Consider the following 21,060-nt stretch of genomic DNA (forward strand, 5'->3'; position numbering starts at 1 on the left):
CAGAGTCCTTGTAACCCTAACAAGGCTGGGCCCAGGATTCCTGTGGGGCTCAACCCCCAACTTTGTTGTGGTCACTTAGGGCAGGGGCTATGGTGTCCCCACTCCAGGGTGCTCTCTCTGCATTGGATGCTTCCCTGACCCACTGATCATTACATACAGTTCAAAGCAAATACAATTTATTAAACAACAATCAATTAAAAAAATAAGGAAAAATGGGAAAGGTTAAAGGAAAACACATCATCCCGCTCTGTGGCACAGGGACGTCACAACCAGCGTCTCTGGAATGTAAGGGCAGTTTTGTCTGTTCCTCACAAGTCTCAGGCCTCCTGCCCAAGCCCTGGCTGTGCTGCAGGGATGCTGTGGGTCGGATACTTGCTCTCGTGGTGGCCACACGCTCTCAGGCGCTAGGTGGCAGGACTCTCCTTCCCAGCGTCACACCCACCCTGTCAGGGTTACGATCCCCCTCCAAGTCCAGCCTGCAGAGCCTCTTGGCTGGGGCATCTCCCTGTCCTGGGCCCACTGGCAAGGGTCCCCCTCACCCTCCCCAGCTGCTCACCGCACCCAGCTCCACTCTGCCTCAGCTCCAGCTCTACTCTGCCTCACCACGGCTGCTGCTGTTCTGCCTCCAGCTCCCTGGGCTGCTTCTCTGCCCCGCTGGCTCTGGTTGCTGCAGCTCTGCTCCCAACTCTGACCTGCTTCCTGGGCTGCTTTTCTAGCCCCTCTGGATCTGGCAGGGCTCTGCTCCCCAGCTCAGCTTGGGCCCCTGCTTTCTCCTTAGCTCTGCCCCACTTTGTCTGACCCAGGCAATTCCAGCTCACATGGAGGATGATTAGCCTGTCTGCCCTGTCAATCAGGCTGACCTGAAGCATTGGCCTCTCCCCATTGTTCCTGGGGACTGTCAGTCTCAGAGTCCTGTATCAGAGGGGTAGCCGTGTTAGTCTGGTTCTGTAGAAGCAGCAAAGAATCCTGTGGCACCTTATAGACTAACAGACGTTTCGCAGCATGAGCTTTCGTGGGTGAATACCCACTTGCATCCGAAGAAGTGGGTATTCACCCACGAAAGCTCATCCTCAGAGTCCTGATTTCCCATCAACCCGTCCCCTTTCTTTTGGTGCTGGGAGCTAGCTAACCAAAACACCCCCACTGAGTTTTAGTAAGGGGACAGTCAGAGCCTTATTGGCACATTTTCCACTGGCTCCATCCAGGCTCCAGCTCAGCAAACAGCAAAAGTCAGTGACAGGAAGAGAAACGCCCAGTTGCTGCTGCAGGCGGGGTGAGTCTCTGAACTCAGGAAAGTGAAACTAACCCAGTCACACTTCCCAGAGGGAGCCATGGCTGCAGAGAACCCCGTGGAAAATCTCCAGGAAGAAGTGACTTGTCCCATCTGTCTGGAGTATTTCAGAGAACCTGTCACTCTGGAGTGTGGGGACAATTTCTGCCGAGCCTGCATCACCCAGTGCTGGGAGGGATCCGATACAGACTTCTCCTGCCCTCAGTGCAGAGAAACTGTGCAGCAGAGAAACCTCAGGCTGAACAGGCAGCTGGCAAATGTCCTAGAAATAGTCAAAGAGCTGAATTTACACAAAGCAAAAGGAGCAGGAGAGGATGGTGTGTGTGTGGAACACCAGGAGCCTCTCAAACTGTTCTGTGAAGAGGATCAGACCCCCATCTGTGTGTTGTGTGACAGATCACAGGCTCACCGAGCTCACACTGTGGTTCTCATAGAGGAGGCTGCCCAGGAGTACAAGGTAGGGAATCATTGCCTCATGTAAATCATTCTAACTGAATTTTAATTACAGGTTAATTTCATCATAACTTGCTGGTTTTATTTGATTGCTCCCTTCTACAGCTACTGATGTAACTGCATCGTTCACTGTATGAAAAATGATATAAAAGGAAATGTTTAGGGGAATGTGGAAAAAGGCAAAAATGAAGGCATTAAAATAACTCGTGAGATAAGGGACCGTTCAACTCATCTGAAGCTGTTAAACAACCAGTGAGGTTTAAGTCACGGGAGCTGCAGGCCAGTCTATGTGTGAGTGCTACCTTCAGGCTGGAGAAGGGATGTTACAAGCTGTTGTTATTACTGATTGATATCACAATATTTATTTTTATTATTATTTTCATCCCAGTAGTTCCTACAGACCTCAAATGGGATCTGACCTCCGTTATATTGGGCCCGAGACAAAACACGGTGAGGGCCAATCTAACTAGACAAAACAGACAATGGGTGGGAGGGGAAACAGAGGCTGAGACAGGGGACATGACTTACCCAAACTCACCTGGCAGCTCAGTGACAGAGCTGTGAGTAAAACCCACATCTCCCAAGCCTCAGGCCAGGGCACTAACCACTAGGCCATGCTGCCTCCCCGGCAGCACTTTGTGATGAAGTGTGGCCATTAGGTGGGAAAGACTCCCTTGTAAGGGTGCCAGGCCTAGCAGGGAGATGAGGTTTCTCACTGGGATTCAGAATTCCTGTGTTTCTCCATGAGGGGTTAAACTCAGATGCCAGCCTGCACTAGACAAGATCACTGAGCTAAACACTGTGTGGACCCCGAGCACCTTGAGGACTTCAGACAGCGCAAGTCCATGCCAAATATCATTGGGATTAGACTGGATTGCAGCAAAACTAACCCCTGGGCAGTGCTGGCCTGTGTCAGTCTGACCTGTTCTATTGTGTATGTGGGCAAGGACCAGCCAAAGTGGTTCCATTAGTCCCACAATGCAGCCTTTTCAAATATCCTACAATCCGCAGTTTCTGGGCTCTTTGCTAGGAACTAAGGGGTAGCTACCCAGAGGGCATTCCCACCAAGAGGGTTCAGGACAGCACTAAGGCAAAACTCAACCATTCTTAACACAAATCAGCACCTCTAAGGGGGTTTGCACTTGCCCTTAGAACAGTTCTTTTTAGTCAGCACCATCCCCAGGGGTGAATGGGATTTGGGACTCCAGCCCATATTTCTGGCCCTGGTAACTTCTGGGATTCATACCACTTTGTTAGTGAAAACTCAAAAAATAGGTTATTTCACATGGTGAAAAAAAAATCCAAGGATGTGATCCTAGTTTCATGCTGGCTTAATTCAGTGGAGAAACTGGGCTAAATAATTCCCAAAAGTACAAATATAAGCTACTCCCAGGGTATATTAAGGAGGTTTCATTTCCTTGGTATCTCTGATATCACAAACCTACTAGGTTCTCCAGTCCTCAGTAGAGTGTTTTATTGTTTATTTATTCATTTATATTTGTTTGGCGGGAGAAGATCCCCCCACTCTCACCTGTAAAATCAAACCAACCAAAACATTTCTGTTTCTTCAGAAGAAAATTCAGACCCATTTGAAGACTCTGAGGAAAGAGAGAGAAAAGCTCCTGAGACTGAATGTGGTTGGAAAGAAGAGAATCCAGGAATATCTGGTAGGTTCCCATTGTTATTAACCTGCAGGGACATGGTCTGGGAGGTCTCCATGGTTCTGATGAATGTGGGCTTTTGTGTGTTGTTCCATGATCATAGGATACTATGTGTGGGTGGGTGTGCGCACACACATTTAGACAGAGGACCTGAAAACTCGCCCCAGAGAAGCCCATCATCTTCCTCTTCAGAATCAAAACTTTATTTCAATGAATGAATTAATTACTAGCCTTTGTGCCTTGGATGAAAAGCTTCCCAAGGTGAACTGAATGTGCCCAATTCAGTGCTGTCTGTCTGAGCCTGCAGTTCTTTGTTGAATTATTTAATTGTTTGGCTTTTTTTTTCTCCCTATCATCTTTGTCAATGTAGTTCTCCAATACAGTTGTTTGAACAACAAATCTTTTCATTCACTGGACATTTAAGGAAAAGTATCACTTTGGGGGATACCAAATACTTTTTTTTTCTACATTTTCGGTAAATCAAAGGCTGATTTGTTGTCATTTGGGGTCAATGATATGTTTCATTTCAACAAAATCAAAATGCTTTTTTTGATGATATGTGTTATGTCCTTGGGGCAGCCGGTGTAGGAAACAATCACTTGAGGCCAGAGAGCAGGCAGCTAACCAAAACCTCCATTTTATTTACATATCTACAGAGAGCTCCTCAGCCGGTTGAAACCGGTTGAGCTAACCCATAATAATCTAACTCAGTTGCCACAGCAACAAAACCATGACAACCAAATACACAACAATATGCATTACAAAAAATTGTTTAATTGTATTAAAAACAAGGAGATTTCACTTTCTTCTGAAAATGTGGGAATGAAATGTTCTGATTTTTTTCAGGTTTTTTTAAATCAAAACATTTGGTGAAATTGGCATAATTCATGAATGTTTGTGTCACCAAATCTACATTTGACCTAAAAAATTTTTAGTGTGAAAAATTTTGCCCAGCTACAGTGCTGAGTCCTGCCTCCTGCTGCCCTGGATCTGGATACTCAGAAAACACTGATAGCTCAATATCCTGACCTTGTCAGACAGAAAAATGACCCTTTAAGAGAGATTGGGGCTAGATGGGAAGGTGTTAGAAAATCCTCTGCCTAGTAATCACAGGGTATAGTCAAATGTCAGAAGTCTTAGAGATTGCAAAGAAAGTCTCTCTCCTGCACACGCAGGACCCCAGACCCTCCATGTACCTGCCCTTCCTTTTATTTATTTTTTTTTTTTTACAGAAACAAACACAAACCAAGAGGCATAAGATTGTGTCTGAATTTCAGCAACTGCGGCAGTTCCTGGAGGAACAAGAGCAACTCCTGCTGGCCCAGTTGGAAAAGCTGGACAAGAAGGTTGTAAAGATACAGAATGAAAGTATCACCAAATGCTCTGAGGAGATTTCCCGTCTCAGTGGGCTGATCAGTGAGATGGAGGGGAAGTGTCAGAAGCCAGGGAGTGAATTCCTGCAGGTGAGACTGAGTTAAGTATATCCCAGATCCCAATAGTGGGACAGGACAGCTCTTGAATCATGGGTACTAGAGTCCAGCAATCAGAGACCTCAGTATAATTCAGTGTGTGCAGTGCAGAAATGTCAGTATTTATTGCTCTTTGAAGAGTTACAGATTCAGATGTAAGAGATGGAAAAGCCCCATTAGCTCAGCTAATGAATGGCTCTGAGGCCAGGACAGGGTCTCCTTTTCCCATGTGTACAAAGTCCTATTCCTGGGATCCCCAGCATCTGCCATGTGGGTCTAAGATTCTTTTTCTTGTTCTCTCCCCTCTAGGATGTCAGAAGCACCTTGAGCAGGTACTGCAGCTCCTTCTCACTTCCCTTCACACTTCACAATGCTGGGAAAATGCTTGGAGACCATGTTAAAACCTCATCTTTGCAGGGCTCCACAGCAAAATGTATGGGGCAGGTCACATTTTCGATACAAATCTCTCTGATGAATTTAATCCTGAGGTTCTCACCATTTTATAGAAGAATCTGGCACTGTCCACCCTATGGAAAAGATTATTAACCTAAAATATTTCCTAGAGATGTCACCTCCCTGGGGGAACTGGCTGTCTCTGGATTATGGGATGGAATCTGGGCCTTTCACCTCTAGGGCACTGGCAACAATCCTACCCAGGTCAGCAGTGATCCAGGGTCTTTCCTACCTGAAGGCCCCTGTGGAGACCTGTTGTGTGCCATGAGATAGGGTGGGGGGAGTTGGTGAGTCCATCTAGTCTCCACTTGACAGATGTCTACAATACTACGACTACCAGGCTGAATGCCAAGGAGTGAATTGGCCATGGAGATTCAACTCTCCTTTTAACCCTAAAGCTGGTGTCTCCAGGCCAGAGTTGGACAACATTCATAGGACTTTTGGGGAGAAGGTTGCATTGCCATGGCCTATCCTGGACCTGCTCTGTGGCTGGCAGAAGTAGAGGAATTTTAATGCCAGGCCCATTAGAGCAGCAGCTTTTACAAGTGAAAATTGTAATGAGTTACTAAATTAAATATAACAAGGACTGTTTTTCTCCAGGTGTGAGAAGGGGACGTTCCAGCAGCCGGTGGAGATGTGTCCTGAACTGGAAAAGAGCCTGAGTGATTTCGCCCAGAAAACTATTGCTCTAATGAAGACGCTGAGGAAGGTCAAAGGTACTGAGTTGAGATCAAGCAGAGGAAATCAGGATGAGTCTCTGAGCATGGGCTCAGTCCAATGGTTCATCATTTAGATTATGTAGCTATTTAATACATATTGGAAGGTAGATATATACACCTCTACCCCGATATAACGCAGTCGTGGGGAGCCAAAAATCCCTACCGTGTTATAGGTGAAACGTTGTTATATGGGGGTAGTGGTGGTAGGGCTTCAGCGATGATTTAAAGAGCCCAGGGATCCACAGCAGCCAGAGCCCCGGATCCTTTAAAGCGCTGCCCGAGCCCCACTGCTGCAGCCCCGGGGTAGCAGTGGCAGGGCTCCGGTGGTGATTTAAAGCAGCAGCCGAAGCCCCAGATCCTTTAAAGTGCCGCTGGAGCCCTGCTTCTACCACGGCGCTATATGCAAACCCGTGTTATATCGGGTCATGTTATAGTGGGGTAGAGGTGTACTAGGAATTAATTTGTAAACACCTAGAGAATAACAGGGTTATAAGGAATAGTCAGCATAGATTTGTCAAGAACAAACTATGCCAAATCAACCTAATTTCTTTCTTTGATAGTGTAGCCCAATTCTTTAATGGTAACTGCTTATATTTCCTATTAATTCTAATTTAAAGAGCTGGGGGATTGCAGTAGGGTTCTAGCCCAGAATCAGGCACAACAAAATTAAGGTTATTAAGTCTGGTTGGGAACTCTGGTGTGTACAATGGAGACACTCACAGTGAGGGCAAAGCAAAGCTTTAACTACTTCTATTAGCAAAGAGATCTATACCACATATAAAGACAGCAAAATACAGAGATAAGATGAAATCTTGTATGAGTCCTCACACAAATACTCATTTACTCACATAGTCTCATCCTTGGGAATCTAGTGGTAAAGTTATAGGCCTCAAAGCCTCAGGCTAACTTACTTATGCCATATGCTAACTGCTTAAGCCAATATCTTACAGGATACAGGCCTGTAGGTTCCCTGCATTACTGCAAAGTAAAAAAATGCTGAAGCTGGCTATGGGCTATAAGTCCCCCCTTTGATGGGGTGATTTCAAATGAACCCTATGATATATATTATGATGTAGATAGTTGATTACCTGAGGGGGAGGTTCTGGTGCCAGTCTCAGTCTCCTGTTACTGAGGTTAAGGGACCTGAGGGATTGATTCTGGCTGTGTAGTATAAATGCAGCATATGGATGCTCCGGTACCAGATATATCCCTGTTGTAGGTCCCATGCTTACACTTTGGATAGATTCATCTTCTTTCATCACCCTAGGTTGTTGTTGGGTCACTTGACCCTTTGTACTTAATCTCCCGATTTTACACTGCATGTATCTGAATACAGCGAATATAATCCTATTGCAATGCTTTGAATGATAACCCATCCTTTTAACTCAATTTTTGTTCATAATGGTGCTGCTAGGACTTCATCACCTGTATTAATCAAGTGGCTAAAAGATTGGTCAGCCTCATTGACATTATTGGTAATTTGTATGAGGTGTGTGTCTTTTTGATCCACTAAATGTCTCAAGTGTAAATTCCGTGGGGGAATATAAACAAGAAATGTTGGTGTGCTTTGGACAATTAGATCTTGATAGGTTGGGTCAGATATAATAATAGTGGTGCTTTCAAATGCAGAGACAGGAGAAATCACTATGTGCCCCATTAAGGTATGTTGTTTTGGGGTAAAACAGAAATTTGGCTCTGTAACCTGACACTCCAATTGATCACATAGATACTTTTGATGGCTGGTTACTACACAATACTGGCCATTTTCATCATAGGTCCCCCTCTCCATCCATGTCTTCCATTTGTTCAGTCTGACCTGGCACAAAGATGTGATAGGTTCTATAGCTCATCCTCTCCTTGCAGTCCACACAGGACAGTATCCACCTCAAACATATCCCATCTACAAATGTAGTGATGGCCCTTTTCTGAGCAACAGGCCACCTATGGGATTTTCCAGGTTTGGCTTTCTGTGTGATCGCCCACCAAAGGAGGAATGCTGATGTGTTCCTTATAGATGTTGTCTTTGAGAAGTTGCCAGGATGGGCAGAGATGGTGTCCCTAGCCTCTATTTGCCATAAGCTGGGAATGGGTGACAGGGGATGGATCACTTGGTGATTGCCTGTTCTGTTCATTCTCTCTGGGGCACCTGGCACTGGCCACTGTCGGCAGACAGGATACTGGGCTAGATGGACCTTTGGTCTGACCCAGTATGGCTGCTCTTCTGTTCTCTTCTGTTCTTATGAAATGACTTAAGGGATGGACAACAGCCAATTGGCTGTACACATCCTTATCTGGGTCAAGCACAGGCAAGGAGACTGTGAATGAGATGTATAAGGACTCTGCTATGGAACAATACTAGTTAAATATTGAGTGTCTTGACTGGTGTGTGGTGTCACAGATCCCATATGCCACATTGCTAAAGCTGGCTCTATGGGCTACAACAGTGTTACTAGTCCAGGACTGAGGGAAAGCTTTAGATATGTTGTATCATGCTTTTAGTCAGCTTTTTGACACAGTCCTACATTATGTTCTCGTAAGAAAACTAGGGAAATGGGATCTAGATGAAATTACTATAAAATGGGTGCAAACCTGGTTTGAAATCCATACACAAATAGTAGTTATCAGTGATTCATGCCAAACTGTAAGGGTGTATCTAGTGGGGTACCATAGGGATCAGAACTGGGTGTGGTACTAATCAATATTTTTATTAATTACTTGGATAATGGAGTAGAGAGTATGCTGGACTTAGGGATAAATGGTCATTTAGGGTTTGTCTACACTACACAGTTTTGCCAACCAATTTATGCCAATAATCAAAAAACTGGTATAATTACATTGCTTCTGCATGTTAACACAATGCTCCTTCTGTCAGCGGAGCGTGTCCACACTTGATGCTCTAGCATTGACAGTGGAAGGAGTGCACTGTGGATAGCTATCCCACTGTGCTACTCGTCACTTTCTGGAGCTAGAAGTTGTGGGAAGGTGGAGTGGATCACATAGCATCGTGGGTGCAGGATCAATGTCCTATGACGTAGTTTTTTCCTTCCCATCATTCCATGGGATTCCAGCTGTGTTTTGCTGCACTTTAATGGCCCCTGTTTACTGTGTGCCTGCCATATCTGTCGGAAAAGATGGATCCTGCCCTGCTGTGTATTGTTGTGGTTACTATTATGGACATATCATGGATGGTCATGCAGTATATCATGAACTCCCAATCTGAACAGGAATCAGAATTGCTTGACCTGCTGTGTACCATGGAAGGAAACAACACCAGATTACTTTTGTATTCACGGAATAGCTGCGCACAGTGGACCATCACATTTGGGCTCGGGAAACAAACACAGAGTGGTGGGGTCACACCTTCCTGGAACTGTGTATGGAGCTCACCCCAGTACTGCAGGGCAAGGACACCAAAATGAGAGTTGCCATCTTGGTGGAGAAGCACATGGTGATCGCTGTGTGGAAGCTGGCAACTCCAGACTGCTACTGGTCAGTCATGAATCAGTTTGGAGTCGGGAAGTCCACCATTGGGACTGCGTTAATGCAAGTATGCAGAGCCATTAATCACATCCTGGTTCAAAAGACTGTGACTCTTGGCAATACGAGTGAAATAGTGAATGGCTTTGTGGCAATGGGATTCCCTAACTGTGGTGGGGTGATAGATGGCACACATATTTCAATTTTGGTGCTGGACCATCTTGTGACAGAGTACATCAATAGAAAGGGGTGTTGCACTTCTTTATGGTGTTGCAGACACTTGTGGATCACCATGGGTGTTTCACTGACATCAAAGCGGGGTGGTCCGGGAAGGTGCGTGACACATGCATCTTCAGGAATACTGGCCTGTACAGAAATTTGCAATCAGTGGGGGATGTTGAAATGCCCACAGTGATCCTGGGAGATCCAGCGTTCCTCTTAATCCTATGGCTCATGAAGTCTTACACGGAAAACCTGGACAGCAGCAAGGAGCATTTCAATAATAGACTGAGCAGGTGCAGAATGACTATAGAATGTGCATTTGGCAAATTAAAAGTGCACTGGCCCTGCCTTTATGACAGGTTAGACCTAAATGAGGAAAATATTCACATGATCATAGCAGCCTGCTGCATGCTCCATAATATTTGCAAGGCTAAGGATGAAAAGTTTCCCCAGTGGTGGAGCACAGAGGCGGATCTCCTGGTGACTGATTTTGAGCAGCCAGATACCAGGACTTTTAGAGGGGCACAACGGGGGCTATTTGAATCCAGGAGGCTTTGAGACAACATTTTGACAATGAGCACCAGTAATATGTCTCTCTCTATACAGTACTCTGCCATGCTTTGCTAACTTGCCACCTTGCATGAAAATAGCAATGATTCCTGATTCGGATTTTTACTCAGCAAATGATCAGATTGCCACTACGTATTACTACCAGCAGCAAACACAATGTCTAGGAAACAAATAAAGATTGGTTATCTTTTCAGAGAGTTTGTTTGATTAAATACCTATTAACAACACACACAAAAGGCTTTGTGGGAAGGGAGATAAGAGCGCATGGCAGTATAGGCTCTCATAGCTGTGTGTACATCCAACTATCATTTTGGAAGCTGGCCAAGGGGGTGGAATGAGTGGAGTACCAAGATGGGCTGGGAAGTTGCAAGGAATGTGTGGGAGGAGTTTGGAACAGCATGGAAGAGGGGAGGGATAGCTCAGTGGTTTGAGCATTAGCCTGTTAACTCCAGGATTGTGAGTTCAATCCTTGAGGGGGCCATTTGGGGATTGGTCCTGCTTTGAGCAGGGGGTTGGACTAGATGATTTCCTGAGGTCCCTTCCAACCCTAATAATCTATGATTCTATGGAAAGCAGTTCTGTATTAGCTTCAAGGCTGTGGGGGATGAGCACTCATGTGTTCTGCCTGGAGCATGATTAGGGATTTCTGCTTTCTCCTCCATCATGTTTACCATCCACTTCTGGCCCTTTATAATGTGCTCTTCATTCTCCTTTCTGTCCTGGCTCACTATTTTAAATTTTTCCTTCTGGGTCTCTCTCCAGTCCCTGTGTTCTCTTTTTTTCAGCCTCTGAGTATTGGAGTGTCTCTTGGAACATGTCCTCCTTACTCTGCCTTGGTTGCGCGGCGCCCTTGTCTGGGGGAGGCTCCGCTGGTGTGTAGGGGATTCCCGTGAAGGCCGCATCCGTAGAAGCACAACAAACAATAAACAGAAGCATGATTGTTAGTTCACACATAGCATTGAATCATTATAGTAAAATACACCTTTTTTTTACATACAAATTACTTTTCTCACTATCCCCAGGCAAGCACACATCTCAGTGAGCACCCTAATCATGGTGAATTTGGCCAGAGGAGGGGCTTCAGACTGAGTCCCTACACTGCTCGCCTGTGTGCTGCTTTGGTCCCTGCACAAGTGATTGCCGATTGGCATGGGAAAGTTTCCTACAACGGGGGAAGGAACAAAGCAGCTCTGCCAAGGAATGTTCGACAGAGGATTGGTGAGTACCTCCAGGAAAATTCCCAGAGATCTCTGTGGAGGATTCCCATGAAATCTCGATGTGCATTAACACAGTTCTGCTGCACTGCTTAGCTGCACAGGAGAAAGTGGAGCACACACAAACACAGCTAATCCTGTACATTTCTATCCCTTCACCTACTTCTAGAATTTACAGAGAAAAGGACAGCTGTACCTCATATAACCGAGCAGTATCAACTCAAAAAGATCATTTACCAAAGCTCTCCTCTCCTGTATCATGCATGCCAGATCCAGACTGCTGGGACTGGCTAGACCCCCTCCAGAGTGGAAAAGAGGTCCTGACTCGCTGCACCACTGGATGGACCCTGTTATGTGCTCCACATTGTCTTCCAATTCAAACTCCTCATCCACAACTTTGTCCTTGGGGTTGAGCCTACTGTCCGTTGCCTGCAGCCCCACTAAAGTATCCATGAGGCTCTTGGAGGTGGAGATGGGGTCACTGCCAAGGATGGCAGCCAGCTCCTTATAGAAGCAGCAGATCTTCGGCGTAGCACCAGAGCAATGGTTTGCCTCCCTTGCCTTCTGGTACACGTGCCTCAGCTCCTTTATCTTCACTCAGCACTGATCAGTGTCCTGTTCGTAGCCCTTTTCCAGCAAGCCATGAGAAATCTGCCCATAGGTATTGAAGTTCCTACAGCTGGAGTGCAGCTGGGACTGCACAGCCTCCTCTCCCCACAGCACCAGCAGATCCAACAACTCCGGTGTACTCCAACTGGGAGAATGTTTGCTGCATGGAGCCACCATGGTCAGCTGGGAAGATGAGATGTGAGCTCTCTACGCCAAGGAAACAGGAAGTGGAATTTCAAAAATTCCCTGGCCTTTAAAGGGTGTGTACCTGGGTACAGAGCAGCGGAGTTCAAACTGCTGACCAGATCAGTCAGGATGGGCATTTTGGGTAACCTCCTGGAGGCCATTTCTAGCAACGTAACCAAGCGCATCGTCTACACTAACACTTTGTTGATAACTTTGTCACAAAAAGCTCTATGCCTCTCGTCAAGGTGGTTTTATTTTGTTGGCAAAGCAGAAGAGTTTTGTTGGCGGAAGGAACATTGCAGTGTGTACACCTCCACTGTTTTGTCAATGAAACCTGACTTTTGCCGACAAAACTATGTAGTGTAGACAAGGCTTTACACTAAAAATCACAATATATTCAGGTTGCTTCTAGTCCCAAGAGATCAGTCACTTACCCCAGAACAACAGATTAATGCTTTTTAGTCATTTGAAAGCCCTATTTTAAATGTAACCATTTGTTTCCAATACTACTCACTATGACTTGAATCTTGATTCTATACGGTGCTTGTTTTCAATATAAAAATAGCTAAGTGCCATGTGTCAAGCAGCACAGTGACCTGACATGTAACTGCTAAACTGGTGGGCACGGTTTCTGTAGAAGCAGCGAATCTGTGAACACTATGAGTGTCCAGTGAACCAGGGGATGGATGCTCCAGGGAGATGCTTGCAGGGTTTGAGGGTAGGAATGAGCCAATCACTAACGTGAAGTGAGACAGCAGGGCCTTTGGGGCCCAGAGGGCAGTGCTTGTATTGCCTATGGCCAATGGAGTTGGGAGCTGGCCCAAGGCAGGTGAAGATATGGCTTCTCTTGGTAAGGCATGTGGCAGTGAAGTGCTCACAGCCCTGGGTACACCTGGGAAATATCACAAGAGGCTAGTGGCACAAGGGTGCAGCAGTGCCAGGACCTCAGGACTTCTCTATCATGTGCCAGGCCTGTACTGGCCTCTGTAACCATTGAATAGGGAGATCAAAAACTGTCCCTTTCTGTCCCTTTGCCAGTGCAGGCATTAGTCTGGCCCATTGAGCCAAACCTCTTCCAGCCTTAATTTCCAAATCTATGCAATATTTTTGTTGTTGTTTGTATTTCAATCAATGGACAACAAGGGCCACATTGTTCTGAGCTCTGAACAGATGCTGAGCATAATAGTCACGCTAAAGTTTTTGCAGGATCTGGGTCTAGATCATGACAAAATGCAATAGGAGAATGAGACAAACCAACCAAGGGTTGGAGGGGGAGGATGAGAGAGCAGTAAACATCTCTTAGAGATTGTACCTCCTAGGATGGTTGAGAGACTTAATGGATATTGATTCCATTGCTGTGAGATGCCTGAATGAAAGAGAAAATGGAAGTTTTCAGACTCGATTGTATTAAAGACCTCTGAGTGTCTCTGTCCCTCTCTGTCTGTTTCTCTGCCACAATTAAAACAGAGTCATGTGAGTTAAGGGTGGTAATGTTGTTATAAATATGACAACATAAAATCTCATTGATTTTATCTTTTTCCCCTGTAGACATTTTGCCAATTGAACTGGAGGGGAAAAAAGAGAATACTCCAGGATCACACAGACAGGGTAAGATTTCAAGGTGGAAATTATTTTTCAGTTATGAGAAAATTCCCATGAAAATGTTTTCTTGAACTTGTAGCTAAAGTTACCAACCAAATCAATGCTGACCATGACACAACCAGCCCTAAAAATAAAAACATTACTAAGATGCTCCCAAGTTGAAGTCAGACAAACAGTCCAAAACCAACCTTAACTCTGAGTTCATGCCCACACCAATGAATATAAACATTCTCACTATCATCCAAACACCCTTAACTCTGACCCTGGGATTTTCATAGATATCCATACACATTACATATATTAAATTCATAGGAATGAGTGGACAGGCCACTCACCCCAGGGCTGATCTCTGACTCTAATACTCTGCTTACCTCTTTCCTCAGTGAATGTGATTCTGGATCCAGACACGGCTCATCCTGAACTCCTCCTCTCTGAGGGTCAGAAAAGTGTCAGATGGGGAGACAAATGGCAGAGACTGCCCAACAATCCCAAGAGATTTGATACCCTGGAGTGCGTGCTGGGCTGTGAGGGATTCACATCTGGGAGATACTACTGGGAGGTGGAGGTGGGAGGTGAAATAATCTGGGCTGTGGGGGTTGCTAGAGAGTCTGTGAGGAGGAAGGGATTGATCTGCTTTAACCCTGAGTGGGGGATCTGGGCTGTGGAGCAGTGGTGGGGTGACTTCCAGGCTCTCACCTCCCCTAAAACCCCTCTGCCCCTGAGCTGGGTCCCCAGGAGGATCCGGGTTTGTCTGGACTATGAACAGGGACTGGTGACATTTCTGGATGCTGATAATGATGCCCCAATCTTCACTTTCCCACCGGCTTCCTTCAGTGGGGAGAGAATACACCCCTGGCTTTGGGTTCAGAGTGAACAGTCACAGCTCAGACTGTGTCCCTGACACTTGAGGAAAACATCCCCTCTAAGGACCCTGAAATCAACCTCTCTAGCCTCAGACACCCTAATCTCTATGATCATAGAATCATAGAATCTCAGGGTTGGAAGGGACCTCAGGAGGTCATCTAGTCCAACCCCCTGCTCAAAGCAGGACCAAACCCAACTAAATCATCCCAGCCAGGGCTTTGTCAAGCCTGACCTTAAAAACCTCTAAGGAAGGAGATTCCACCACCTCCCTAGGTAACCCATTCCAGTTCTTCACCACCCTACTAGTGAAAAAGTTTTTCCTAATGTCCAACCTAAACCTCCCCCTCTGCAACTTGAGACCATTACTCCTTGTTCTGTCATCTTCTACCACTGAGAACAGTCTAGATCCATCCTCTTTGGAACCCCCTTTCAGGTAGTTGAAAGCAGCTATCAAATCCCCCCTCATTCTTCTCTTCTGCAGACTAAACAATCTCAGTTCCCTCAGCCTCTCCTCATAAGTCATGTGCTCCAGCCCCCTAATCATTTTTGTTGCCCTCCACTGGACTCTCTCCAATTTATCCACATCCTTCTTGTGGTGTGGGGCCCAAAACTGGACACAGTACTCCAAATGAGGCCTCACCAGTGCTGAATAGAGGGGAATGATCACATCCCTCGATCTGCTGGAAATGCCCCTACTTATACCATTATACCAAAATGCCATTAGCCTTCTTGGCAACAAGGGCACACTGTTGACTCATATTCAGCTTTTCGTCCACCGTAACCCCTAGGTCCTTTTCTGCAGAACTGCTGCCCAGCCATTCGGTCCCTAGTCTGTAGCAGTGCATGGGATTCTTCCATCCTAAGTGCAGGACTCTGCACTTGTCCTTGTTGAACCTCATCATATTTCTTTTGGCCCAATCCTCCAATTTGTCTAGGTCCCTCTGTATCCTATCCCTACCCTCCAGCGTATCAACCACTCCTCCCAGTTTAGTGTCATCTGCAAACTTGCTAAGGGTGCAGTCCACACCATCCTCCAGATCGTTAATGAAGATATTGAACAAAACCGGCCCCAGCACCGACCCTTGGGGCACTCCACTTGATACCGGCTGCCAACTAGACATGGGACCATTGATCACTACCCGTTGAGCCTGACCATCTAGCCAGTTTTCTATCCACCTTACCGTCCATTCATCCAGCCCATACTTCTTTAACTTGCTGGCAAGAATACTGTGGGACACTGTATCAAAAGCTTTGCTAAAGTCCAGAAATAGCACATCCACTGCTTTCCCCTCATCCACCGAGCCAGTTATCTCATCATAGAAGGCAATTAGGTTAGTCAGGCATGACTTGCCCTTGGTGAATCCATGCTGACTGTTCCTGATCACTTTCCCCTCCTTTAAGTGGTTCAGAATTGATTCCTTGAGGACCTGTTCCATGATTTTTCCAGGGACTGAGGTGAGACTGACTGGCCTGTAGTTCCCTGGATCTTCCTTCTTCCCTTTTTTAAAGATGGGCATTACATTATCTTTTTTCCAATCATCCGGGACCTCCCCCAATCGCCATGATTTTTCAAAGATAATGGCCAATGGCTCTGCAATCTCATCGGCCAACTCCTTTAGCACCCTTGGATGCAGTGCATCCGGCCCCATGGACTTGTGCTCGTCCAGCTTTTCTAAATAGTGCTGAACTACTTCTTTCTCCGCAGGGAGCTGGTCACCTCCTCCCCATACCGTGCTGCAGACTGCAGCTGTCTGGGAGCTGACCTTGTCTGTGAAGACAGAGGCAAAAAAAGCATTGAGTACACTAGCTTTCTCCACATCCTCTGTCACTAGGTTCCCTCCCTCATTCAGCAAGGGGCCCACACTTTCCTTGACTTTCTTCCTGTTGCTAACATACCTGAAGAAACCCTTCTTGTTACTCCTAACATCTCCGGCTAGCTGCAACTCCAAGTGTGATATGGCCTTCCTGATTTCACTCCTGCATGCCTGAGCAATACTTTTATACTCCTCCGTGGTTATTTGTCCAATCTTCCACTTCTTGTAAGCTGTTTTTTTTGTGTTTAAGACGAGCAAGGATTTCACTGTTAAGCCAAGCTGGTCGCCTGCCATATTTACTTTTCTTCCTACACATCGGGATGGTTTGTTCCTGCAACCTCAATAAGGATTCTTTAAAATACAGCCAGCTTTCCTCGACTCCTTTCCCCGTCATGTTATTCTCCCAGGGGACCTTGCCCATCAGTTCCCTGAGGGAGTCAAAGTCTGCTTTTCTAAAGTCCAGGGTCTCTGTTCTACTGCTCTCCTTTCTTCCTTGTGTCAGGATCATGAACTCAACCACCTCATGGTCACTGCCTCCCAGGTTCCCATCCACTATTACTTCCTCTACTATTTCTTCCCTGTTTGTGAGCAGCAGGTCAAGAAGAGCTTTCCCCCTAGTTGGTTCCTCCAGCACTTGCACCAGGAAATTGTCCCCTACACTTTCCAGAAACTTCCTGGATTGTCTGTGCACTGCTGTATTGCTCTTCCAGCAGATATCGGGGTGATTAAAGTCACCCATGAGAACCAGGGCCTGTGATCTAGCAACTTCTGTTAGTTGCTGGAAGAAAGCCTTGTCCACCTCATCCTGGAGAACTCTTGTCTTCCTAACAACCTTCTACGATACAATCAGTTTGTATGACCCATAAGGCTTGATGGAGCCTCTGAATTGTTAAACTATAAAGACCAAGGTGCTACTGAAATGGAGAAACCAACCACAGTGCTCCAAGATTTGTGCAGCCTGTTTGTCACTGGCCTGTGTGATCCTTGAGGAGTGTAGCTGACTGTAGGGGTCTGAGACTGTCAGATAGGAGCTCAGAGAGTGGGAGAATGTGACAAGGAGAGACATGAGCCAGGGTGACAGACAGACTGGGAAACGCTACTGAACGTGATGGTGTCATTCATTATGTAATCCATCTATTTAATTCACTGATTCATGAAAAGTGGAGCCCTTTTAATGCCTTGAAAAAATTCTGCAAATTTTGCACTTTTCCTCTGTTCTGACCGTATATAATCACTCTCTAAGTGACTGAAGCTCTCATTTTTTTGTAAACTGAACATTTTAAATAAATATAAAGTTTTTTTTCTGCTTGGTGTTTTCCACTCTTTTGAGGGAGCGAGGAGGTGCAGAGCATTTGATTCACCACTGACCAAAACACAAGTTAGGACTAAGGTGGGGTACACTTCATGGTGGAAGTTAAGTGGTTTAATTAAGGGGCTGTAGAGCTACCACCCTCCATAAAATGACCAACTTATGAAACCCATGTGGCAATGTATCTTCCTTCTAAAAATGGTACTCTTTAAAGGAGTCTGAAATAGAGCTTGTGAGGCTATTTTGGGGTTATTTGGTCAAGGGGTTCCCAAGACATACCCCTCAAATTCTCTGCTTTTATCATTTTCAGATTTTTATAACATTTTGTTTTAGAATTAGGTATAGCAGATTTAGATGAAATCTCAGGAAAAACTTGTTAACTGTAAGAACAGTAGGACAATGGAACAGACACCTAGGGAGGTTGTGGAAGCTCCTTCACTGGAGGTTTTCAAAAGGAGGCTGGATAGCCATCTGTCTTGAATGAGTTAGACACATGAAATCCTGGAACCAGAAATGGAAACTCAATTGCAGTGGGAAAGAAGCAATGACTAGACATGCTGGTGCAGATATACTTAGTTCAACTCGATACAATGTTGCAGCCATATAACGACACTGGGAATAAAACTGGTAGTGTGAACTGGTTACATTGTTGTAAATTAGCTATCTTGGCCCTGCGGATACTTGGCAACTGTTTGCTGAGATGATGACAGTGATTTTTAAGAGATGGAAATTAATAATAGTGGATTTTCCCCCTGATAAATCTGTTGCTTCAGTTGGCGCTGTTTCTGTTTCTTTTTCCTTTACTTGGGCATTTCACCCTGCAAACACCCATTCCCAGGGGCTCCCCTATATGAGGCCTTTTCCCAGTGAAAGAGCCTTCACACAGTGAATATTCTTGGATATGTACAGGTATTTATTCACAATTAACAACAAATCGACAGAATATACACGCCAAGCATCTTATGCTCACCACTCCCAATAAAACAGATGGACATCGCCTGATGGGTCAGGGTCTTGTCATCTGGGGCAATGGCTTCTACACAGTCTGGTCGTGCAGGGGTTAAAAAGTTCTAGCAGCTTTGGTCTTGAGCTATATCCTGAAGTTAAGTTCCAATGAGCTTGTTTTCTGACCCTAATTATGTAGTTAAAATGAGGTTTCTCTTATCCATGCCTTAATCAATTATTTTACTTAAAACAAAGCTATGCAAAACCCACTACTCAATCATTTCACTATACAGGGGTTCACCTGGCTAAGATTGCCTATTTATTAGATTTTGTATTTTTCAAAGTTAGTAAAAACTTCTCAAGGTCACTGCTCTTTATGTTTTGGTAGTGGGATACACTTGCAACAGCAAAACCTCACACTTTTTATTATCAGGAAGAAGCTGCTGAAACTCAAGGTTAGCTTGTCCATTCTTTCCCCATTCTCATGACTCTGTGAATATCTATCTATCTCCTGTTAATAAGGCTGTAGCTGCACCTAATACTTTTCTATCTATCTGCCAAGCCAAGGCCGAATTTCCTTACCTCTATAGTTTTGTTTCCAACACGGTGGCTGAGCCTAGAAGATGGCTGTGAGTTGTGCTAAATACATACACAAGATGGCTGTGGGCAATATTAAGTCCAGGCGCCTCGTTACACCCTCCCCCCTCCCCCGATGACTCTTTTACTAAAGCTGTCATTACTGGGGAGAGGGATAGCTCAGTGATTACCACCACAGGAGTCCAATATTCAGATTTGAGGTTGGACTTGCCTCCTGGGTAGGACCAACAATGACATTAGTTGAGTTCATGCACCAGCCTCTCGTACCTTCTGGACAATTCTCCTTACCCAGCAAACCAAAGCCACCATGCTTACTAGTAAAACCAGCTAGATCCCGATACAATTGGATGTAAGGCCACATTTAAGATCTCCGTTTCTGTGAGAGATCAACCCAACAGAGATTCCCACCATTCTTGTTCTGAATCTTTACTAACCCTCTCAATTGCTTGTTTAACCTTGTGGGTAGAGTGATGGACAGTTACCATGACTCTGCATGCTTCCTGTTTAGTGGCATGTAAATATTTTTTTTCTAAATTGGGGTGCCCAAGCAAGATTTTTACAACAGTTAAATTCATTCTAATAAGTACAGGCATTACATTTGAGTGTAATGTATATTTTATCTTTAATTGGCTATATTTTAACTTAGGCACTTGAAATTTGAAATTACATTCTTCAATTGTTACAATGTGGCAAAAACACTTGCTTCTATGTGGGTTATGAGGTATGATGTGCACATATTTAATTATGAGCACCATGCAGGAGCTTCTAAGACATACACAATTATTGCCCACATACACAACCATAGATTCATTTGCAAAGGGATAAATAGTATAATGACATTTTCCCTCTGTTATTTCTAAACACACATCCTATATCTGTGAGGCATTCTTATTGAATTCATATCAGATTCCAGGTTCCTGTGAGCAGGCTCAAAATTCTACTGTCTTCCACCCGAGCCTCTCTTGTTACCCATATTCTATGATCCATGGGCTCCATTACTGTTGGATTAATGTTGAGGCCCAAGGCTACAGTAGGGGAAACCCACCTTTGTTATCACCTTTGCTTGTTACTTTGGGGTATGCTCATTTATTAGGGTTACTCTTTGGGTGGGGGGTGTTCTGTACTTCTATCAATGTACTGCTTGTGTCACTTGTGTTCTTATTTGACACATATACACACACACACATATTAACAAAGCATGTGTGAGAGGACTGGGTTAATCAGCACTCCCAAGCTGACCCCTTATATGTCCCTGGACTCAGTAGGCTGGGTCAAGCAGCACTTCCAAGCTGCCACCGTCATATGTCCCAGGTTCAGCATGTCTCTGTCCCCACTTTCACATTACAATTGTTCTGGAAGTAACCCAGTTGATGAGCAAACCCCACGGGATTTTTGGGTGCTGCAGGGATCTTTTAGCTTAGGTCAGAAGGCTATACTTAGGGCTTGGCTACACTTGAGAGTTGCAGCACTGGTGGAGGCTTTCCAGCGCTGCAATTAGTAACTGTCCACACCTGCAAGGCACATCCAGCGCTGCAACTCCCTGGCTGCAGCACTGGCTGAACACCTGGTCTGGTTGGGGTGTAGCGAGTGCAGCGCTGCTGATCC

General features: G+C 45.4%; 1 protein-coding gene across 2 annotated transcripts; it reads left to right on the top strand.

Annotated features, from left to right (window-relative positions):
- The first annotated feature begins 1,274 nt into the window (after window positions 1-1,274).
- LOC123345132 (zinc finger protein RFP-like) lies at window positions 1,275-15,010 on the top strand. 2 transcript variants are annotated; one of them, XM_044981820.1, is made up of 7 exons: window positions 1,275-1,748; window positions 3,316-3,411; window positions 4,638-4,868; window positions 5,184-5,206; window positions 5,928-6,043; window positions 13,873-13,932; window positions 14,310-15,010. In XM_044981820.1, the coding sequence occupies exons 1-7, from the start codon at window positions 1,332-1,334 to the stop codon at window positions 14,825-14,827; spliced, it is 1,461 nt and encodes a 486-aa protein (XP_044837755.1). In that variant the 5' UTR covers window positions 1,275-1,331; the 3' UTR covers window positions 14,828-15,010. The 2 variants fall into 2 exon arrangements, with proteins under 2 accessions (XP_044837755.1, XP_044837756.1); XM_044981821.1 differs by having other exon boundaries at window positions 4,683-4,868.
- The last annotated feature ends 6,050 nt before the right edge of the window (window positions 15,011-21,060 follow it).

Source organism: Mauremys mutica, chromosome 12 (genome assembly GCF_020497125.1).
Source record: "Mauremys mutica isolate MM-2020 ecotype Southern chromosome 12, ASM2049712v1, whole genome shotgun sequence".
NCBI lineage: Eukaryota > Metazoa > Chordata > Testudines > Geoemydidae > Mauremys > Mauremys mutica.